The following is a 23,486-nucleotide window of genomic DNA, read 5'->3' on the forward strand; positions in this document are numbered from 1 at the left end:
TATATATATATATATATATATATATATATATATATATATATATATATATATGTTTACAAAGCTTATCCACTGTTCCCTGATATTGCTGAGATGACCTAGGCTGTAAATAGTGCATGTGCAGCAGCGATGAAGAAGTAGCTAGCTAATTACTTCCCAGCCTTCCCCTAAGAAATTGTCCTGAATTTATACCATGAAGAAAAAGTAATCTCTCCTAATTGACTACAGCATTTACTCAATTGTTGATAACAATAGTTTGTTAGATATTTGATAATTGAAAACTAGTAACTGCACTAGCTCACTTTTTTATGTTTGATCACACTGCTATTTTCACTACGTGTTATTTTTTCTCAATTTAGCCACGTTAATTATTTACTAAGCAGAGTTGGTTGGTTTCTGTTAAATATTTTATTACTTATTAAAATATTGAGCAGAATCAAATTGAACACGATTTCAAGTTTATATGACGATTTGTTTCAAGGTTATGAGCATTTTTATGCAGTTGTTTATGGTTCACTACTTCAAAAATTAGCGACTTTCGAAAATCTTACATTTTTTAGAAATAAGTCAGTATAGCTTCTTATGCAATTTTAATGCTGAATTGAATAAAATCAATTGCAAATAAAGACATTTATTGTTGGAAGTAACATGCAATTTTTTGAATTTCATCTTATGGGATGTGTTTTTATATTTAAACAAATGTTTGTAACAACTAGTTTTATTCTGCTTGGTATTATAAATTATATAGGAGATATTGCATTCAACTTATTTTAAACGTATTATTTCAAATCATTCTCTCTTAGACATTTTCCTCACATAAAATTACTCACAACTTTAAAATAAATGCTCCTTATCAACAAGTAGTTTGTCCTATTCGATTGAGTGTAAAAAAAATAAAAATTGGTACATAACTTTAAAACTTAATTTATTAAACGATAGTTGATTCTTGATAACATTTATTAAAAAATATTGAAATAACTATTTTTTAAGAAACTCTTATGTGATTGACAATAACGGAAGTCCTTTTCAGAATCAGCGTCTAAAGTTTATAAAAAAGCTATTAGTTTCATAAAGTCAGACAAAAAGTTTAAAAATATATAGACTAGGTTTATTGAGTTTAAAGATTTGTACGAAAAAAAGAAAGAAAATATAATTATCGAACTTACAAGTACCATAATGATACCAAATGTATAGAAAAATACAAAGTGTTAAAATTGCATATTAAGATTGGAATGATATATTTGAATTTCTGTAAATGTTGTTAATTGTAGTACTGACTTCAGTGTACTTTATTTTGTGACTGTGGTACCTGTCATGCTTTTCAGCTATGAGGATTGAATAGAAATGGCAGAAGAGTACTACTATTTATCTGAAAAAGAAAATTAGCTTCATCCAGTTAATTTAAATCATAAAAAAAATAATTTCTAATATTTTAATAGTTTAAAACCTGCCACTATAATTGTAAATATGACTTTCTTACTAATTCATTTTTTTTTCTTTTAGGTTCCAATAATTACAAGTTTCAACAGGTAGACGGAAACAGTATTTAAAATAATTTTGTTGATTTTTAAAAAAATTAAATTTTAGTATTAAATAAAAGTATTTGCATTTCAGCTGACTAATTATTTAAATTTGTAGTTTTATAGCTTAAAAAATTCAAGCACATTAGACAACTATCTTCTAAAAATATGAGTTCCATAAATGATTTTTACTAATTGTAGAATTTGGATAAGTGTAATTTTAAGATGATTTAATTCAATCTATTAAAATTGCAGAAGAATTATGCATTTGAAACTTTCCTTTATAACTTAACAAAAGCAATTACTGCCGATGGTTTAATGTTAAAAACTTCAGATTGATAAATGAAGATCTCTACTGGTGAAAAAATGCAATGACATACATTATTCTTTATACAATTTAGATAATATCTTTATATATATATTATATTTTTTATATAGTGAGGTTCAACTAGGTGGTCCCTAATCAACTAGGTGGTCTGTATAACACCTCACCTTCGTAAGTATTGAAAAAACAGCTTTAGGTTGAGCTACATAAGCCTGAAGTGCAAAATGTCGCATCTTTGGTTGATAAATTAATAATTCTAAAAATACAAAAATATATACTTCAGGTTACGAAATAATAACTTAAGGTAGGTATCTTCCCTTCCATAATAACCTTTAATAAAAATAAGCTTTCCAAGTGAGGAAAATACACTTCAGGTTGATTTATAACAACCAGAAGTGTAAAACGATGCACCATAGGTTGATAAATATATACCTCTACAAGCATAAAATTAGATACCTGAGGTTGAAAAATAATCACCTGAAGTAGAACAAAATACACCTGAGGTTGATTTATAACAACCAGAAGTGTAAAACGACGCACCACAGGTTGATAAATATGTACCTCTACAAGCATAAAATTATATACCTGAGGTTGAAAAATAATTACCTCAGATAGAACAAAATGCACCTGAGGTTGATTTATAACAACCAGAAGTGTGAAGCGACACACCACAGGTTGATAAATATATACCTCTACAAGCATAAAATTATATACCTGAGGGTGAAAAATAATTACCTCAGATAGAACAAAATACACCTGAGGTTGATTTATAACAACCAGAAGTGGGAAGCGACACACCACAGGTTGATAAATATATACCTCTACAAGCATAAAATTATGTACCTGAGGTTGAAAAATTATTACCTCAGATAGAACAAAATGCACCTGAGGTTGATTTATAACTACCAGAAGTGTGAAGCGACACACCACAGGTTGATAAATATATACCTCTACAAGCATAAATTTAAATACCTGAGGGTGAAAAATAATTACCTCAGATAGAACAAAATGCACCTGAGGTTGATTTATAACAACCAGAAGTGTGAAGCGACACACCACAGGTTGATAAATATATACCTCTACAAGCATAAAATTAAATACCTGAGGGTGAAAAATAATTACCTCAGATAGAACAAAATGCACCTGAGGTTGATTTATAACAACCAGAAGTGTGAAGCGACACACAACAGGTTGATAAATATATACCTCTACAAGCATAAAATTAAATACCTGAGGGTGAAAAATAATTACCTCAGATAGAACAAAATGCACCTGAGGTTGATTTATAACAACCAGAAGTGTGAAGCGACACACCACAGGTTGATAAATATATACCTCTACAAGCATAAAATTATGTACCTGAGGTTGAAAAATAATTAACTCAGATAGAACAAAATGCACCTGAGGTTGATTTATAACAACCAGAAGTGTAAAATGACACACCTTAAGTTGTTGAATAAGTACTTCCACAAGTGTAAAAAAATATACTTCAGGCTGATAAGTAATAACCTAAGGTTGAAAATGAAACTAAAGTAGTAGATATCTACCTCTCCACAGATGTAAAATTAAACACCTCAGGTTGAAACATATATACCTCTGGAGGTATATTTAAGGTATATTTAAGGTTGATTTTGTGGTATTCATTTGCACCCTTTTCAACCTTAACGACGTATTTAAATAACAACCTCCTTTATACCTTTAAAATATACCTCGTTTATACCTCATTTATACCTCGACTTTTTCAAAAGGGAAGAAACTGTTTTGTCCATGTCAACTTTCATATTATTTTCCTCTAATTGCTCTAAGACATCTGAAGCTAAATTAAAGCCATGACTAATTTTTTGTGCAGCTTGTTTCTTGGGGATTTCAAACCCGATCACGTGGTTGTCAGCATAGAGCAGGTATCTAATTCCAGAATTGTTTTGAGTTTTTTGACAAGATCATTGATGTAGATATTGGAGAGGGTGCAACTGGGTATTGAACCCTGTGCAAATCCAGTTTCTATCATACCGCATTTCGAGAAGCATCTACCTTACCTGACCCTACATATAAGCTAGAGGAGTAAACCATGGAAGGATCTAAACATGTTGTCTCGATACCAATATTGGCGAGCTTCAGCAAGAGTTTGGCAGTATAAACGGTGTCAGAAATACCAATTTTAACTTCCTTAATTATTTCTCACAATTTTAAACATTCGACATAGTCTTTTAGAATATTTAAAAAAAGTTTTTTATCCAAAATAATTCATGATTTCTTATAACACAGAAAAAAAGTTAAGTCAATCAAAATTTTAACAACTATCCCATTAGCTAAAGTGCTTACATTTTAAATGGTGGTCAGTTCTGGATGACGCGTAAAGCTTGAATCGTTTTAATTCTAGAATGAAAAGTTTAAAATCATTTCAATAACCAAGAACTACCCTTTTACCACTCCGTTACATACCTAATCATTTACTTACCATTATACCAATCTTACCATTTTCCAGTACTTCTTATGAACTTATTAAAAACGAGCAAAACGCAACATGTCTAGCTATGCTGCATAATGTTAGAATTTGCTTTATATTCAATAATTATTTTTCTAGTATATGAACGGAAAAAAAACGTAGCACGAGCGTGATAAACTTTACGTCCTTCAAAAGGAAAGGAAAACAGAATGAAATCTACAATGGAAAACATTTTAAACCATGCATCTAGAAAGAACAATGCTGCTCCACTAAAGGAATTAAAATGAATGGGATATATTTTATTGAAAGGAAATGCAGAAAATGAAATGAATTTACAAAAATGTCATCGTTGTATACAAACCAACAATATCAAAATAAATTATAATAGATTATATTTTGATCAAAAAAATAGTGCAATCGAAATAGAGTTTATTTTTCTAATTTTTCTTTAAAATCCAAAGTTCCAAACAAAAAATAGGGAAATAGATCCCCACGTAAAGTGAATTTCGCACTGTTTTAGACAAAACTTACCTATTCAATAAATCCACAATATTTCTCAACACGCTTTATTGTTTAAACAGCTAATTTTAACATATTTAAAGCTGATTCAGAGGAGTTGAGTATAGATAGCCGAATATAGATATTAAAATAAGGCAGTAAATAATCATTGTTGTTAAGATGAAAATTAATTTAACATTAACTATTATTGTTTTGACCATTGTAAATGGTTTTAACATGTCTTCAAGTTCGGGAGACATAGGTGATGGTGAATACTTTGAATCTTGCATAAAATGGATTAAATGCAAATTAGAGGGTGAGAATACTTTTATGTTTATATCGTTAACGTGTGCGTTGTAATTATTGCACCTTATCAATAAGTAAGTTTAGTTAGTAAGTAACTGAGTTAAGTAAGTGAGTAAGTAAGTGAGTTTAGTCTGTTAAGTAAGTAAGTAAGTGAGTGAGTTTAAGGAGTTAAGCGAGTAAGTGAGTTTAAAAAAAGGATAATTTTCCTAAGTGACTATACATAAAACAAAGGAGTACATTTATAATTAACATTCATACATTCATAATAACGTACATAACATTCATAATAACATTCATAAAACAAAGGAGTACATTAATTCAAAGGAGTACATTCAAGGAAATGTAAGCAAAACATACTTACATTTCCTTGAACTTTGTTGTAATTTTAAATTTAAATGCTTTTAAAAACCTTTCCGTGACTAGTTTTGAAAAAAAAAATTTTGTTTAAAACAGAAAATATCAAAGTATTATTGGATTTTCTTAAACAAATTTACTTTCATTATTTTCAGCAAATTTTCACACAAATTTTTCAAATTAATTATCTAAATGTATACCTAATATAATGTATTATCTAATATATTACATTCGGTTAAATACATCTGTTTCGATTTCCTCATGTCTGCTTTAACTATATGGATGGGGGCGAAAATTGGACATAGGGGTGCTTATTACTTTACTCCCTTCTTTCTCCAACCGTTTTCATGTTCGTCTTTCTAGGTTAAACTTCATGTTTTCTCCTAAAAAGATTAACTTGTTTGATTATAGATGAATCAATTAGTTCAACATAACAATTGAAATTGCTCATTCATTTCTTTTATAAATCCAAGTAAATCGAAATCTTGGTAACAGTTATGACTAGAGACAATGAGTACTTTCAATCAAAAAAGGAAAAAATGAGGCCGAAATTTAATCGACTACGTGGTTAGAAAGAAATGGTGTAAGCTCGATTGCTTCGAAATTAGTTATGATTTCTAGCCGAAAAATTCTGAACTACACTTTATTATTCAAGAAGAAGGACCTACCATTTTGATGTGTTTGTTGCTGTTGATTAATACACGTTACGCTTATGAAAGTTATTTTTAACCCATCTCATTATACGTTCTTAAAAGCTTCATAACTTAACAAACAATAAGGATATAATCTATTAGTGAAACTGTTATGTTTCGTCTCAATAGCCTCTGCTCTCTGGGTAAACCAGGCATTACCATGTCTCTCCATCCTCCTTCATGTGCGTCTCCTTCATGTGTGTTACCTTCATGCGTTATGTGGCACACGAAAGCTGCAGAGCAGCGGAAGAAAAAGATAATTATATCGCATGTCAATTACAAGCATAATATTCTTAAATCATTTATTAAAAAAGGTAATACCTTTTCAAGAATGATTAGAATGAAATTTATGTCTTTTCTAGAATGAATTTTATTTTGTAACCAGCTTTGAACAACCGACCCACCCAATATTTCGGGTTTACGACTGCTAGTGTTCAATTCCGTAGCCTTGTAATTTTTAAATCAATTCAGAAGGCAAGGGAACTCCTGGATCAAGTACTGGAGAAAAATTTGCCTTCGAGAAGGGCTTTTTTGATGGAACTAACCAACATTTGCGTTACACGGTGAGGAAAACCACGAAAATCTCCCACGGTTAGCCTGAAGGCAAGGGAACTCTAACCCATGATCCGTCTAAAACTGAGAATATTTACCTTCAGCACTGTGGTCGGTGAAAGCAGGATGCGGATTTCGTATCTACCAGCCATTGCTGGGATTCGAACCCGGTTCGCCTTATTCGAAGGCGAACGTTCTATCCCCTGAGCCATCACGGCTCATGAATGATATATTGTATGCTACTAAATATTTAATATTTTAATTATATCTCACAGTTTCTAGATCGAACTCCAACAGACCTTTCAATCCCAGCTAACCGGTCTAAATCCACTTTATCCTGTTCTCATTTTATTTTCATGAGCTTCAAAAGAGCTTCACGGAAGCAAATAGGACCGCATCCACTAATTTCAATAATCACAAATTAAATTTCTAATGTAGTTTGATATATTTTTTGTATTATGTTCATATTATGAGAAAAGATATTAAGTTTGAAAATGCTGATTATTTTTTGTTTGATCTATTTTTGAAAAGAATAACCATTTTTTTAACATTTTCACTAATATTATTTTTAATTTTATTCCCTCCCCCCCCCCCAAAGACAGAAAAATATTTCGGAACTTTAAAAATGTAAAGGAGTATAAGTACAATTCAAAGTGTTTTTTAAATTTACTTCGCTTACCGATATCAAAAGTATGTTCTATATGCTCACAAACCATCCTCCAAAAAACTTCTTTTTGCTTATTGTTAGCTGAATAAATTTCCTCAGATGCAATTTAAAAAAATAATTTTACCAATATAATACTCTATTACCATCAATACTTTACCAAAGTCATTTGTAAATAATTAATTATGTTTTTCCTCATACGCTTACAAAAGAGAAAACATTCTCATTGAAATATGAATTTAATCAACGTATATCTTAATATTTGTTTGTCTAGACCATTTTGAAACTCGTAAATTAGATAATTTTTGAAAATGAATGTTTTTTTTTTCAGATAAAGACGCCCTTGATAAGTATGATAAATGCCAAAAACTGGCATCTGATGAGGTAAGAATTTTTTTTTTTTTTTTTAAGTTTATGTATAAAAACAAATTTGAAGAAATAGGTACCGTTTTATAGCTAGAATCTTAATATATTGACGTTCCATTGCAAAATTCGTAACTTTTTGATGCATTTTAAAAATTATAACATTTATCGATGTAAACATTATTTTCTACTGCTACTAAATTTCAAATGGCTCTAACCCAGATAGTACCGTTACCTAGCAGCAACAAAAATGCCACAATTATTATTAGGCCGAACCAAATATTTGACTTTTGAACCAAATACTGAATATTTGTTGCATAAATAGTTTGCAAAATTCATTTTTTAATGCATTTTGGGGCAATTGCACATATTTTAAGAATTAATGTATACAGTTTAAGCTCTAGAATTTAATATAATGTTTTATTTTTTAAATATTTCAATTTTTACTACACACACTTAGTGCTGAAATATACTAAGTAGCTCACAAGAACATTAATGATCATTATGATTCGGAATAGAGGTAAAAAATAAATTTGCTTTTAGAGGAAGCTAACAATAAGCTTACAATATTTAAAAAGTATGCCTCTAAGTTATAGATTCCAATTGCATACTAATGAACACTGTTATCATTTTTTTTAAAAACAGCAATATTGAATGTTAAAACTTATTTTATTAATAAAATATTCAATAAATAAATTAGTGTAAAGAGAATATTAAATTGAACCAGTAAAATAATTTTGAAAGGGCCCAACATAAATTTGTTGTTAAGGGAAATCAAGATTTTAAATTAAATTTAAGCTTACAGGAAATACTTTCATTTAACTGCTGAGAAGTAAGTAATTTTAGCCAAAACGAACAATAGATTAAAAGTTATTCTGTATGTTTAATTTTTTTTACACACAGTACATTATGCAGAGTAAAAAATGAAGAAATTGAATTATTTTCGTGCTTTTTCAAGGATTTTAACGTTTAGCTTAGTGAAGGAAATACTCAAACTTCTCTCGCATTTTCGCTACATCTGTAAGATTTTTAAGCAAATAGATATTTTTTAAACACTATAATAAAACTTCTTCATTCAAAGATTACATTTTTCTTAGTAAATTTAAATTGCAAGGTATACTTTTTTTTGCAAAATTAGGTGACAAATTACAAAATGGAACGAAATCGGGTTAGGTATTCAAAAATAAAAATCTGAAAATAATTTTTTTTAACACTTTTAACTCAAAACCTAATTGATCGATTCCGCTAATTTTGTGAATTGAAATTATGCGGATTAAAATATAATTAGAATTTGTAAACCCCACCCTTCGAATTTTTTTCGGCTATTATAGTACAAAATAATTAAATAAAACAGTAACAAATTAATAAAAAGTTATTTTTACTGCAGGAACGAATAAGTTATTTTACTTGTAAAACGATTTTTAAGATTTTTCGATTCGCTTAAAAAGTTCCCGAAACGAGGCGAAGTAAGTAAACATGGAAACTAATAAGCAGTGGCCTAAACTTTTGGCCACTTTCCGGACTAAGCTATTGTGACCATATTTTAAGACTGCCGTTTCCCCTACCTTGCGTTCTGAGAGTTAAAATCCATTGGAAAAGGTAGCAATATTCATTGATAAAAAGTAATTTTCAGGTTCTCAATAAGCACTAATCAAGCACCAATGAACCAATGTAATCTAATCTATTTCAATTTTAATATTGGAAACTTGAAAATGAAAATCTAATCAAAAACATCTAAGTTATTAGGATGATAACTTTTTTTTCTTCTGGCTTCCTTCTGAATGAATAATAACTTTTTTTATAAAGACAGTAACGAAGATGCTGAAGATTATGGGAGATGTTGCCAACAGAGAATGGTCAGACTCAGAAGCAGCATATAATGATTTCTGCAACATGGATAAAGATCAGCAGGTAAGGGGAAAAAGCTACGTAGGGTAAACCAACCAGTGAAGGAACATTTCATATATATTGATTAAAAATAAGAATTTGAAAGTTTTTCTTTAGATTGATTGGTAACAATAGCTTACTGCCAGACAATAGGAAGTCATCTAGCAATGTTTTGCATTACCTGGTCAAATAGACTTCTCTGGAAAAAATTTTGAAATTGTTATTATCTCTGCAACACCTTGTTTCTTTGAAAAAATTATTAGGTGTGTGCTTGCATTTATATGTTTGAAGTGTAATAAATTGCATGTAATAGTTTTATTTTTCTCACTGTGAAAAAGAGAATTCAAAATATAGTTATTGAAGTTACGTTTTATTTTTTTAAGCATCATAGCATAATAAAGTACTGAGATAAGGGGGTGTTTATTCACTGGATCACCAAACGATGAAAAACCAGTGAAGGAACAAGTGTTCCTCTACTGGGTTTTTTTCTAAGCTAATTATATAACTATTGATAAAATATAAACTTTAATTTTCTTGTACCTTTAGTAATGTTCCTCATCAAAAGTATGTTAAAAATACGAAAAACAACTTCTAACCAGTGAGGGAACGGGCATGTTCCTTTACTGGGCATAGATTTCCCAGTGAATGAACAGTATGTGTTAATATGTTGACACTTTAATTTTCAATTCATGATTACAAAAAAAAAGTTAACATTTCCCAAGTATTTATACGTTATAATTTCAAGAATAGGCTTGTTTTTGAATATTTGTATGACTTATAAATTCATAAAGAGCATTAAAAAATAACCAAAATTTAGAGTTCCTTTAATGGGTGTTTATTCACTAGTAACAGCTGTTCCTTCACTTGGTCTTCTTACTACTTGTTATTTAAGCCTCCAAAACTTTAAAACAAAATTATGTAAGTTCTCTACAATTTTTTTTTAAATAATTTGCAATTAGTAACAAATATGTTGACACTGCCATTTAACTAAAATTAAGAATTTTGAAATTAATATGATTTTTTAAAAGGCAAGCGAAGCTTAAGTGTTCCTTCACTGGTTAGTTTACCCTATTTCCTTCATAAGTTTTAATTACGTTAATGAATAAACACCTCGGAAATGCAACGATTGCTACTGAAACTGAGTTACTTTCAGGAATTTGATGAAATTTTTGATAACATCATAATTGTAACCCTCAGATTGCTAAAAATTAACCTTTTGTACTCCGATGCCCCCACGGAGGCACCATCAACAGTTACCACTTCAAAATTAAGAAATTTCATACCTTAATAATTAATAACCACATTATTTTAACAATTTTAAAATTGTATAACAATAATATAGTGAGTATTTTAAATGCTGTAGTGTTGATATTAGATCAAACAGCATTTAAAAGTACTCGCAGGGCAAAGATAAACTTTATACCACATTTTTGTTTTCTGATCCAGTCATTTTCCCGACATTCGGTTGCCCGACAACTCAAATACGCGACTCTGATTTTCTAAAGACTCATTTGTCGAGCAAGTATGATTGCCTGACGATACATTTTCCGAGATGTCGAATTGCCTGTCAAATTATTTGTCTGGCAGTTTCATTCACCAGTCAGAGCTGCAATTTAGGGGAAATGAGTTTAGTTTTTTGTTATTTTTCGCTATTGTTCATAGAATATTTCTCTTTATTTTTTATAATACGTATTCATATTTATTATATTCTTGGTATTCTGATTGCAGATTACGACTACTTCCAATAAGAATCTAACATACGCAGTCCGGTAGTGGACTGATTATTAAGGCACGGTTCCCAGCAGATCACCGAAGTCAAGCATCACTGGCTACGATCAGTGTGCGGGAGGGTGACCACTTGGATCAGTCTGCGTAGGGACCGAGGGTGTGTGATATTAGTCCTCGTTAAACTGTTCTACCATAAAGTGCTCGACTTCACATGCAGGTCGTCGGGCTACCGATGCGGGGGGGTCCATCCCCTCTGCAGAGGATCAAAATTGTGATGGCATGTCTTCGGATCATCCTCAGGGATGTTTCCCAGACCGTTGCCAACAGCCCATTGTGCTGCTCTAGTGCGACGTAAATGAACTACAACAACAGCATTCTAACATACGCATCATTTTTCCTACAAGGAATCAAATTACTAAATCTCGGTTGCTTAATTAAAATGAAAACATTCAATCTGAACGTTCTGATAGGCGTTAAAATATAATTGCGTCTGTGGAATAAAAAAACGAAACTTAATGTATCAGTTGTATGGGCAAGGTGGTTTTAATGGAGGGCTGTACTAAAGAACGAAGAGAGCATAATTAGAATTTTTCAAAAACTAATGATTTATTACATAATATTTATCTGTCAATTAGTCCAAATTTCCGTTTTTTTTCTTTTCCTCTTTTTTTTTTTGGAACAAATACGCACCGTTGAACAAATGAGTAGTTGGGCAAACATACCTATCTGACAAACGTACTTGACGTAAAAATGAGCTCACGAGCAATTGCCTCCGTTGGACAGAGGACAAATGAGTTGGCGGGCAAACGGAATCGAGAAATTGAGGTATCGAGCAACCGAGCTATTGACAACTTATGTCGGGGAAATGTACCAGACCCTCTGTTTTCCTATCATTAACACCGGTGTTTAATGAAATTCATCTGGTCGCCAAAATTATTCGGTAGTTAGGGTACATTGTAATAAATCTTGGATCAAATTATGTTATAAAGTACCCGCACTTTGGGTGCATCATTCACAAATTCCATTTTACAGTAAAATCCAATTTCGTCAGAAAATATTATGCCATATTTTTTACAGTAATGAGTCACTGATTTTGCGGTAATAATTACTGTAAAAGTTGCAATATAGTATATCAGATTTTTTTAATCCGTAACATGTTCCGGTGAAAATGGATTTAACGGTGAAATAGGCCGGCAATTCTAACGCAATTTAATGCGGAATTTTTTTTTACAGTGTATCCCATTTCCCACAATTTTTTGTAATAAACGGAACAAAAACGCAATAAAATCTGACGAATTGATAAATATTCGTTAGTCTTAAAATCCAATTCAGTTTTTTTAAATCCCTTTCGATTCATTTTCGATCCGGCATTGAAAGGTTGTTGTAGATGAGGGTGAATACATTATTGATTGAAAATAAAATCTTGATGACAAATATCAAATGCACCAAAACGACATTACTTTCTGGTCATCCGGTATACGCAAATCTAATCCACTATATATATATATATATATATATATATATATATATATATATATATATATATATATATATATATATATATATATATATATGCACCGAAGAGCGATTACATTATGATCACCCTCCATCTATAACAATGGGCTCACCCAGATTTTCATGGTTTCTAGCCTAGGAACAATGTTTTCATGGGGCACATTAGGACCCATAATCCTCATAGAACAATCCCTGACGTCTGTAAGCTACCTGATAGTTGCAGACCAGGTTCACCCATTCATGGCAACAGTTTTTCCTGCGAGGGATGGTGTTTACCAACAGGATAATGCCTCATGTCATAAGGGTCGAATCGTCGAGGAACATTCCAGTGAATTTCAAGTCATGCCTTGGCTCCCAAATTCACCTGACCTTAATCCAATAGAGCATTTGTGGTCCTACTTGGAAAATCAAATTCGTGCTGTTGGTGAGCCAATTGGTGAGCGCTTGGTACCAGATACCTCAGACTACCACCTTGTGGAATCAATGCCACGGCGGGTGCTAGCAATTTTTGAGGGCTAAAGATGGTCCTGCATGTTATAAGCAGGGTGATCATAATGTAATGGCTCTTTGGTGTATATATTTAGTACATTTTGATATAGTATCAGAAATTTCTTTTAGCTTCTGTTTCTTGGGGTTCCTTAAAAATCTCGTTTACGTTGAAAAGGACGTTGATCTTGAACTTATTATGAATTTTAATCATTAAATTAACTTTTTATGAGAAAAAAATTATATTATAGCAATTTATCTAAGGTATATTTCTCTTTTTAAGCATGAATTTTTCATCCATCATCTGCAGCAAATGTTAGAAGAATATTCAGTAAGTATTTGTAATAAACTTATTTTGTATGTTTAAATACTGTTTTAGAAGGTATATGCTGCAAAGTGCTGAAAAAAAGAAAAAAAATTATCGAAACTAAAATTAGGGCCTCTGATATTTTAATATTTAAAAGATTATCTCATATATTTTAAGTGCTCGTCAGAGTTTTATAGAAAAATTCCTATATCCTTCAGAGTTTATTGGGCATGTGTATATTCAGTTTATTGGGCATGTGTATGTATTCTGAAAGAAACTACATCAATTGATTAAATTTCTTTCCTTTCCGAAAATTATGTTTGTTCCAGAAAATTTCTCTTAAAGAATTGTGGAAATACTTACATTTTTAGAAATTAATATTTTTAAATTACCATTCAATATGAAACGCATTATTAGTTCAATGAAGTACATATATTTTTAATCAATGAGCTTAGATACAAAAGTGCATGAAAGCAAGGTGATTACTGATTGTACGTTACAGTCACATGTTTTGAATTGTAAATATTTAAAGCATTTATTTTACTAACTTTAATTATATTAAAGAAAGGTATGAAAGTAAAGATAATTGATCCAAACAGGCTAAATTATTCCATCAAACACCTAATACAAAAATCACAAGGAAAGTTTTCACAGTCACATAAAAGACGTTAAGGGGGATAGCTCTTTAAAAAGGTAAATTATACTTAATAAAAGATCACTAATTAGATCATACAGTTGATTCGATTCGTTCGCTAAGGCAAACTCTTGAAACAATAAACGAAAAAGAATTTAGATATACCCTCTTTTTGTATCATTCAAAGCAACTTGCGGTTTGTATTACCAGGACAAAGAAATTTGAGGTGAAGTTTGAACTTGATATCCAGTGCAAGCTTGTCGATAACCTAATGAATAACATTTCGAAGCCTTAAGTGTAGAGCTTACCTGATGTCCAGTGTATCAGATGTTTTCTATTCAGTGAGAGACCTTTGACAAAGAGACTAGTTATCATTCCTTTTATTTAAGATAGCTGTAAGAGATACACAGATGAACACCAAAGGCGGGACGTGATAGCCTGGTTGGTAGGACGTCTTTGAGAACGGGAGTTCGAATCCAGCCGTTCGAAGAATCCTCATTTTATTAAATGGTGACTGGTGCACGTTAAATCTGTCCGGATCACAAAGTCCTCCAAGTTGCCATAACAAATTAATACCTCTGAATGTTCAAAATTAGACATTCTCGAAGATCGAAGGTAGAAAAAAACGAGGCTGACCTCTTACGAGGTGGTTAGATTGCGTTTAAAAGAATTTGAGATCATTAAGAGTTAGCAGACGAAGAAAATTTGCAGTAAATTGTATTTATAGGAGGAGTAAGACTGATAAACATTGGCTTGCTTTAGGCTGTAGTGCTGAGGAAGAGGAAGAATTAGAAAAGTAAAGACAAACACGATGAAAGCCTTGGAATGAAATTCTTGAGAAAAACCACGACGAATCCACATTTACCAAAATATTGTGGAGGAAAAAACAGCAGTTTAGTTGATTGTTTCCTAATTCTACTGTAGCATTCAATTACTACCGAGGTTGAAGGGTTACCCGTCGAAGAAGATGATCTTTTTCTGTAGAACACGTGTGCTATATTTCTCCTCCGGCAATGAAAAAATTCATACGGGTTTTTCTCAAATATGGAATGGTGGTTAATTTAACTGTGATTTTCGAATTAGCGTCCGCTCGCCAAGCTTTGATCTCATAATAAATTTTTATGTCTGTAATTATGGGAAATACTACTTTAACTCTTTGAATATTTCAAAATATTAACTATTTTTTTTGGCGTTAATTGTAGTCTGATAGTTAGATAGTTAGTTTGATATAGAATGATCATTTTTAAAAATTTTGGATACACTGATGAAGAGTTGTAATTTTGCGGATTTCCCTAATTACCCGTTTTAAGCTCTCTTGATAATGCATTTTAAGTGCTGAAAAATATGATAAAAAAGGCTTTTTATATTCGACTTTGATAATAATTTCTAATTTTCCATCTTTCTTTGCAATTTTAAGGTATGTACTTATGTATACAATAAAAACATATATCTTACCGTATCAGAAAACATCAATCTGTATCAAGGACAGTGTGGAGGTAATGCAATTGCAACTACTTAATAAAAATTAATATTTATATCAATCAATTGTTTCTGTGGGACATCGGCCGAAAGTTCCATAAATCGAAATCCTTTGAAAAGAAGGCGTGTTTATTCAGAGAAAGTAGGGTTTTGTGTCTGATTTCATTACTTAAAATATCATCTGCACTGCAAGATTAGTGTATTTTTGAGAAAGTTCGCGAAGCATCAAGATTGGGTCAATTGTAGGCTCCCTAATTTGTCCATAATAATTCCCATATTGGTATGATACTACAGTATATTATAATATAATACCTGACAAAGTTTGAATATTATAGGTTAATTTTTAGGGGGAGATATTAAGATATACACCGAAGAGCCATTACATTATGACCACCCTGCTAATAACATGTAGGACCAGCTTTAGCCCTCAAAACTGCTAGCACCCTCCGTGGCATTGTTTCCACAAGGTGCTGATAGGTAGTCTGAGGTATCTGGTACCAAGCGCTCACCAACTGGTCCTGCAATTCCCTCACATTGCGAGGGGGTAGCGTGGCAGCACGAATTTTGCTATCCAAGTAGGACCACAAATGCTCTATTGGATTAAAGTCAGGTCAATTTGGGGGCCAAGACATGACTTGAAAGACACTGGAATGTTCCTCGACGATTCGACCTTTATGACATGGTGCATTATCCTGTTGGTAAACACCATCCCCCGCAGGAAAAACTATTGCCATTAATGGGTGAACCAGGTCTGCAACTATGTTCAAGTAGCTTACAGACACCAGGGATTGTTCTATGAGGATTATGGGTCCTAATGTGACCCATGAAAACATTATTCCTGGGCGAGAAACCAGGAAAACCTTGGCGAGCCCATTGTTATAGATGGAGGGTTTGTCATAATGTAATGGACTTTATATATATTATGAATATCGTGATAACGTAATTAGATAAAATACTTCTATCTCTGAAAGTATAGAAATAGCATTTTGAAAACAATAAAATAGACAGCCATCGAAACATTTATTCAAAATATGTAAAAACAAAAAGTTGAACAAAACAAATGTGTAGTCATTTTTAACAGGTTTGTGGAATTGTATCATGGTTTTAGCGTCAGTTTTTCTATAGAATGAAATATTTATTAACTTTACTAATGATAAATCAGCTTTTAAATCATATACATGCTTTTACATTTTTTACATATAAATATGCTTTTACATTTTCAGTCAACGTGTGCTGATTTTATGCAAGTTCAATCATGCAAAAAAATGACAGAAATGACTGTAAGTATCACTTGGTATTTTAAATAATTTAATAATGGGATATATTTATTTATAAATGAATTATTTAACATGTATTTATTTATTATGTAACTTTATTTATTTCTAGAATTAATATTTAATATTTTTGAGATAAAGATTTATAAATTTATTAATAAAACTAGTATTTATTCATACAGTAGTTACTAAAAAAATTGCTAACTAAATTGTGATTCTTAACCCATTCAAGACAGGCAGATAAAGAAAAAAACATTTCTGTTGACCCGCAAACATAAGAGTTTTTACTTATTCAGTAAGGATACGATACGGCACGTATACGATACGATACGATACGATTACGTATACGATCTAATGCTAGATGTATACGTAAAAGTTCCATATTGAGGTAGCATCCGTGTATTCCTGGGCCTATAGAATCAGGAGGGCTCGTTCCATGTTGGATATTGTGAGATGGTAAGGCAGAATATAGCGTTTCCATGTACATGTAAACACGGTTCTGAAAGGGTCACATTTCAATTGTAGAATGTTAGACCTTCTATACGAAGAGTTCACTATTTCATACATTTTTTAAGTGCTATTTCGGCACTATTTCGTTTCCAGAGATCGTAAAAAAACACAAAACTATCATTGCTTCCGATGACGTGTAACATATTGTGATAAAACGTATTTTATTTTACTTTATAACCGGCTTTAAACACCAGGCCCATCAATGCTCAACTCCATATCCTTGAAATTTTGAATCACACTTAAAACACAAGAGAACTCCTGGATCATACATTGGGGGAGATTAGTCTTCGAGGAGGACTTTGATGGAAATCACCTTTGTTTTCGTTACATGGAGAGGAAAATCAAGAAAACCGTTAGACCACTGGAAACGTTTTATTAAAGCACTATAGTCTTTACGAGCCGAGTGCGGAATTCATATCGACCAGTCATCGCTGGGATGAACCTGGCATCGAACCTGGTTCACCTCATTGTAAAACAACTGCTCCATTCCCTGAGCCAACTCGGCTCTGGTAATATGTAAAGTAAAAATATGAAATAGGTTCCTTGAATATTAATGTATGTATTTAATTTCCAGTACTAAATTAGTAAGTTTTTACGGCCTACCAGAAACGGAATAGTAGCTGATTTCCTAACGAGAAATTTTTATGACTTTGCGTATTCCATAGTCAAAGAGACATGATCCATAGATATTGAAAATGTTAAGCTCATTTATTTGATTATTATGAAATTGAAGAATGTTAAAAAAACATATCTTAATAATAGGATCTTGTCTTAAAATAGACACGTTTTAACTCCTTGTCTAGAGCGGACTTAGCTAAGCTGACGCGTTAACTGCCCCTGGCGTATATATGTTACGGTGAAGCACCGAAATCTGGAGAATGTCGACATTCACCGGTGAATGTCAACATTCACGTAGTCGCTTTGGTGAATGTCCGAAATATTTGTTATATCCAATTTTATATTAATTTATTCCTTAATATTATTATATTTATTTAATATATTTATATTTATTCTATATTTTAATACTTACTGACGATAGATTAGAAGAAACATCAGTTTTTGGAGTATCGGGCAAATATATACCGGGTAACGGCACTTGACCTTAAAAAAACATCAGTGTAGGGTATACCGGGCAAATGTAAACCGGGCAGTGGAACTTAACCTTAAAGAAACATCAGTGCAGGTTATACCGGACAAATGTATACCGGGCAGACGCACTTAACCTTAAAAAACATCAGTGTAGGGTATACCGGGCAAATGCATACCGGGCAGTGGCATTTAACCTTAAAAAAACATCAGTGTTGGGTATACCGGGCAAATGTATACCGGACATTGGCACTTAACCTTAAAAAAAAATCAGTGTAGGGCTAAAATATCAAATAAATGTAATTATATCCACGAATAAATTCATATCAAATCGAATGTAATAAATATTTGGGACATTTACCAAAGCATATCTGTGATTGTCGACATACACCAGCGAGGATCCGAATGTACAAGAATGTAATGAAATATTCGATCTTTCACCGACGTATTTGGTGTTTGTCGACATTCACCGGTGAAACTCAACAACCACCGATTTCGGTCTTTAATTCGCCGTGACATATACACACCTTTCAAAAGTACGAACTGGTCAATGCGCTTTACCATGTGCTACTATGAGTCATAGAATTAATACCACCCGCTTTAGAGTGCAAAAGAATGAATTTGAGTGTATTTTCAAAGGATTTCAGACAAGTGGGGAAGGGTGAAGAAGTTTCAAGAAAATAAATCATAACAGTGTTGTTATTGTTTGTGTTTCTTTTGAGTAGCACGCGCTTTTTTACTTTCCTTTCGCTTCCGTTTTTATCTCCATGTGTAATAAAAGTTTTTATTGTTTGTTCAAATATTGCTGAAAGTGTATTAAATAATAAAAGTTTTTTTTGTGCAAATATGTCTGAAAGTGAATGAGAAAATACAAGTTTTTATTTTTTGTGCAAATATGTCTGAAAGTGAATTGGATAATGAAAGTTTTAATTTTAGTGCAAATATGTCTGAAATTGAATTAGATAACTATTTTTCTTCAACTTCAGAGTGAGAAACTTCGGAATATGACATTACTTCGTGTTCTACATATTTTAGGATCTAACACACGACAGAAGACTTCTAATAAGTTGTTTCTATTATTATTATACTACTATACATCAAATTTTGAATTTCGTTATTTCTTGTTCAATTTATTTATTTATTTTTTAAAAGAAGCAGTTCTTAGATTGATGAGAGAGTCTCTTCTTTTCTGCAATTACACACCGAAACAACGTATGACTCTGTTGAAACCGATTGTACTAGGCAGGAGGATGAATCTCGAAATTTTCCTCGGCAATCAAGAGGTTAAACTTTAGTGACAAAAGGTTTTGATTTGCATAAAGAGTCCGGAGCTATGACCAAATACGCAGTTAGTAAAACTAACACATATGGGGTGAAAACCGCGGTATCTCAGGAGATAGAGCTTTCGATGGGTGTCGAGCGTCGATGCGAATTCTACTCCCGCTTTCAAGAATATACTGTTGGACCACATCTAGACTAAAGCTTCCTCCTATAATTTGAAAGTTGATTCCTTCGAAACTTGTTGAAAATTAGATAATTCTGTGCGGAAAAAATTTGCTTTTGTGTCTGATTTCATAAATTAAAATATCATCTGCGCTAGCTACTTAGCATTTTCAAGGTAACATTTTCAACTTTTTAAACTATTAAACCATTTGATGCCAAGCATTGAAATTTTAAGGGCATTTTTATGAGTAATAAATATGGTATTATTACTATTTTCATTGAAATATGCTTAAATTACATTAATTTAAGACACAAAAATAATTTATTCAGATATCAGTGCCAATCAATTACCAAATCAATAAACAAATCATTTAATTCACTTTTTTAAGTTTTTTTTAAATAAAATTTAAAAAATAAAGTTTACTCGTCGCAATGATTTAAAAAAATTTAAATTGTAAGTTAACGCACCGTTAACTAAAAATGGGTTAAGATAACATTTTAATACATGCAATCGAAATTAAATATATCAATGTGTTCGGTGTTTTAATTTGCAAACAAAATCGAACATGTTTGTCTGTACCATTTGAACACAGTTGCACTGTGAAAAATTCCGTTTCAAATTACGTTATAAATTACCAACACTTTGGGTGCATTATCGGTAAAATCCATTTTTACCGTAAAATCCACTTCTGACGTAAAATAATGTTCCGTAATTTTAAGAGTAATATTTTTCTAATTAGAGTAATCCAGTGGTTTCACGATATTATTCTGAAAACATTAAGGTAGGGTAAACCAACCAGTGAAGGAACACTACCCAGTGAAGGAACATTTCATATATATTGATTAAAAAAAGGAATTTGAAAGTTTTTCTTTAGATTGATTGGTAACAATAGCTTACTGCCAAACAATAGGAAGTCATCTAGCAATGTTTTGGAATACCTGGTAAAATAGACTTTTATGGAGAAAAAAAATTTGAATTTGTTATTTTCTCTGCAACAGCTTGTTTCTTTGAAAAAATTATAAGGTGAGTGCTTGTATTTATATGTTTGAAGTGGAATTAATTGCATGTAATAGTTTTATTTTTCACACTGTGAAAAAGAGAATTCAAAATATAGTTACTGAAGTTACGGTTTATTTTCTTTAAGCATCATAGCATAATAAAGCACTGAGATAGAGGGGTGTTTATTCACTGAATCACCAAACGATGAAGAACCAGTGAAGGAACAAGTGTTCCTTTACTGGTTTTTTTTCTAAGTTAATGAAAATAAAAGATAAACCTTAATTTTCTAGTACCTTTAGTGATGTTCCGCATCAAAAGTATGTTAAAAATACGAAAAACAACTTCTAACCAATGAGGGAACAGGCATGTTCCTTTACTGGGCATAGATTTCCCAGTGAATATAAGTATGTGTTAATATGTTGACACTTTAATTTTCAATTCATGATTTCAAAAAAAACGTTAACATTTTCCAAGTATTTATATGTTATCATTTCAATAATTGGCTTGTTTTTTAATATTTGTATGGCTTATAAATTCATAAAGAGCATTAAAAAATAACCAAAATTAAGTGTTCCTTTACTGGGTGTTCATTCACTGGTAAGAGCTGTTCCTTCACTTGGTCTTCTTACTACTTGTTATTTAAGCCTCCAAAGCTTTAAAACAATATTATGTAAGTTCTCTACAATTTTTTTACATAATTTTCAATTAGTAACAAATATGTTGACACTGTCATTTAACTAAAATTACGAATTTTGAAATTAATATGATTTTTTAAAAGGCAAGCGAAGCTTAAGTGTTCCTTCAATGGTTAGTTTACCCTATATCAGAATTTTCGTTCCATAACATGTTCCGGAAAGATGAAATTTTACGCTGAAATGCACTGCCCCCTGAGTGCCGCTACTTTTTACTGTAATCTGTTCCGGACCTTTTTTCAGTGCGCTTAACATTTTATTATAGCTAACAAAAGGAATTACTGTTTCATAATTTGAGTGTACAGCAATCAATGCCTTAGAAAGTAAAAAAATATGTTGTTCTAATTTTCATAAGGTATTGTGAAAAAACAAATTATATGCAGACTGTAAAATTATTTAGAAGTAATTATTTTGACATATTTTCACGGTAATTCATAAGCGTTTGTATTTTGTTTTAATAATTTTTGCAAGTACAAAAAATGAAAAAAGAAATTATTTTTACACATTTGTAAATTTTGAAATATATTTTTTTAAATGTTTTTTTTTAACATTTAGGTTTTCTTTTCTTTTTAGGACTGTGTTATACCACTATTAATCAGACTTCATGGAGAAAAAAAATGCTGAAAAATCAAATATTAACATCGAATTAAAATGTAGCTCAATAAAGAAACATTGAACTTCAATTTTTCGACCATTAAAGCATTTAACGAATGATTACTTAAAAAATAAATAAATAAAAAGCAGTCTTAATAAATTTAAACAGTAAATGCTTCTCTTTTTGTTGATTTTCAATATTCTTGCTTCGTTTGCTTGAAGATACGTTTGCTTGAGGACAACAGACTAAGAAAATGTAGCCAAGAACATTGTAAAATAACAGAAAGGATTATGTATTTTCAATATACTAAATCAGCGATTCTCAAATAGTGTTCCATGGAACCTTTTAGGTTCTGTGGAAGGGTCGCAGGGGTTTCGAGAATAAAGACTTTTCTTACCAGTTATGATTTATGAAACTTGCAATTAAATATTTATATGATTAATTACCCATTATTTATTTATTACTTCCGTTATCTTTATTAAACTATTTAATTAAAATGCTTGCAAAGAAGAAAAAAGCAAAATTGAAAAATTTTATTACAATATATTGATTGAATGGTGAAAAGACACATTTATGAAAAATTGTATTGGTATTTTACATAAAATAAAAGCAACCAGTTTAAAAAAGATTAATTCATTAATTGGGGGCTAGGAAGCTATTTATATTTGGCGACAGTCCCAAAAAAGGATAAGAAATGTTGCTTGAGCCAAAGAAGAAAATTTAGATAACCATAAACTAATTCAATAAGGCCTAACCTTGTAAAGAAAGCAATACCTAATTTTTCTTCGTTGATAAGCAAACAATTTGAGAAAGTAGAAATGAATAAAATAAAATCAGTAGGGGATTTTTTTTATTTAATTTTGTGATACTGGTACTTCAAGGGATCTATTTATTAACAGTTAATGGAAAATATCTTAAAACTCTTAGGTAACAAACAATTTTGGCCTGATTTCTAATCTTAAAGAAAAAGCTTGATTTTTTTCTTTTTAATTTTCTTTGAAAATAAAATTTTTATCGATTAATTAATCATTCATCATTTTACAACATTGCAGAATTGGAATTCATGAAGTTTTTTTCTCATATTATTTGTGATTTTTACGTTGTTTTTTATCTTATTTACATGTGAATATCAT

The 23,486-nt window shown here is 31.1% G+C and overlaps 1 protein-coding gene across 1 annotated transcript; it reads left to right on the forward strand.

The window, feature by feature from the left end:
* Nucleotides 1-4,923: 4,923 nt before the first annotated feature.
* On the forward strand, nucleotides 4,924-22,513 carry LOC122272284 (uncharacterized). The gene is made up of 6 exons (XM_087162671.1): nucleotides 4,924-5,102; nucleotides 7,686-7,738; nucleotides 9,524-9,628; nucleotides 13,617-13,664; nucleotides 16,977-17,033; nucleotides 22,332-22,513. Exons 1-6 carry the CDS (start codon nucleotides 4,967-4,969, stop codon nucleotides 22,380-22,382), a joined length of 450 nt encoding a protein of 149 aa, XP_087018797.1. The 5' UTR covers nucleotides 4,924-4,966; the 3' UTR covers nucleotides 22,383-22,513.
* The last annotated feature ends 973 nt before the right edge of the window (nucleotides 22,514-23,486 follow it).

This window comes from Parasteatoda tepidariorum, chromosome 5, assembly GCF_982258835.1.
Source record: "Parasteatoda tepidariorum strain Cologne lab strain chromosome 5, Ptep-v5.0, whole genome shotgun sequence".
NCBI classification, from domain to species: domain Eukaryota; kingdom Metazoa; phylum Arthropoda; class Arachnida; order Araneae; family Theridiidae; genus Parasteatoda; species Parasteatoda tepidariorum.

Excerpts from the sequence above, each read along its gene's own strand:
- LOC122272284 (XM_087162671.1), top strand. The coding sequence starts at position 4,967 with ATGAAAATTAATTTAACATTAACTATTATTGTTTTGACCATTGTAAAT. Across the intron at positions 13,665-16,976 it reads AAATGTTAGAAGAATATTCA|TCAACGTGTGCTGATTTTAT; the intron begins GTAAGTATTTGT and ends TTACATTTTCAG. Across the intron at positions 17,034-22,331 it reads AAAAAATGACAGAAATGACT|GACTGTGTTATACCACTATT; the intron begins GTAAGTATCACT and ends TTTTCTTTTTAG.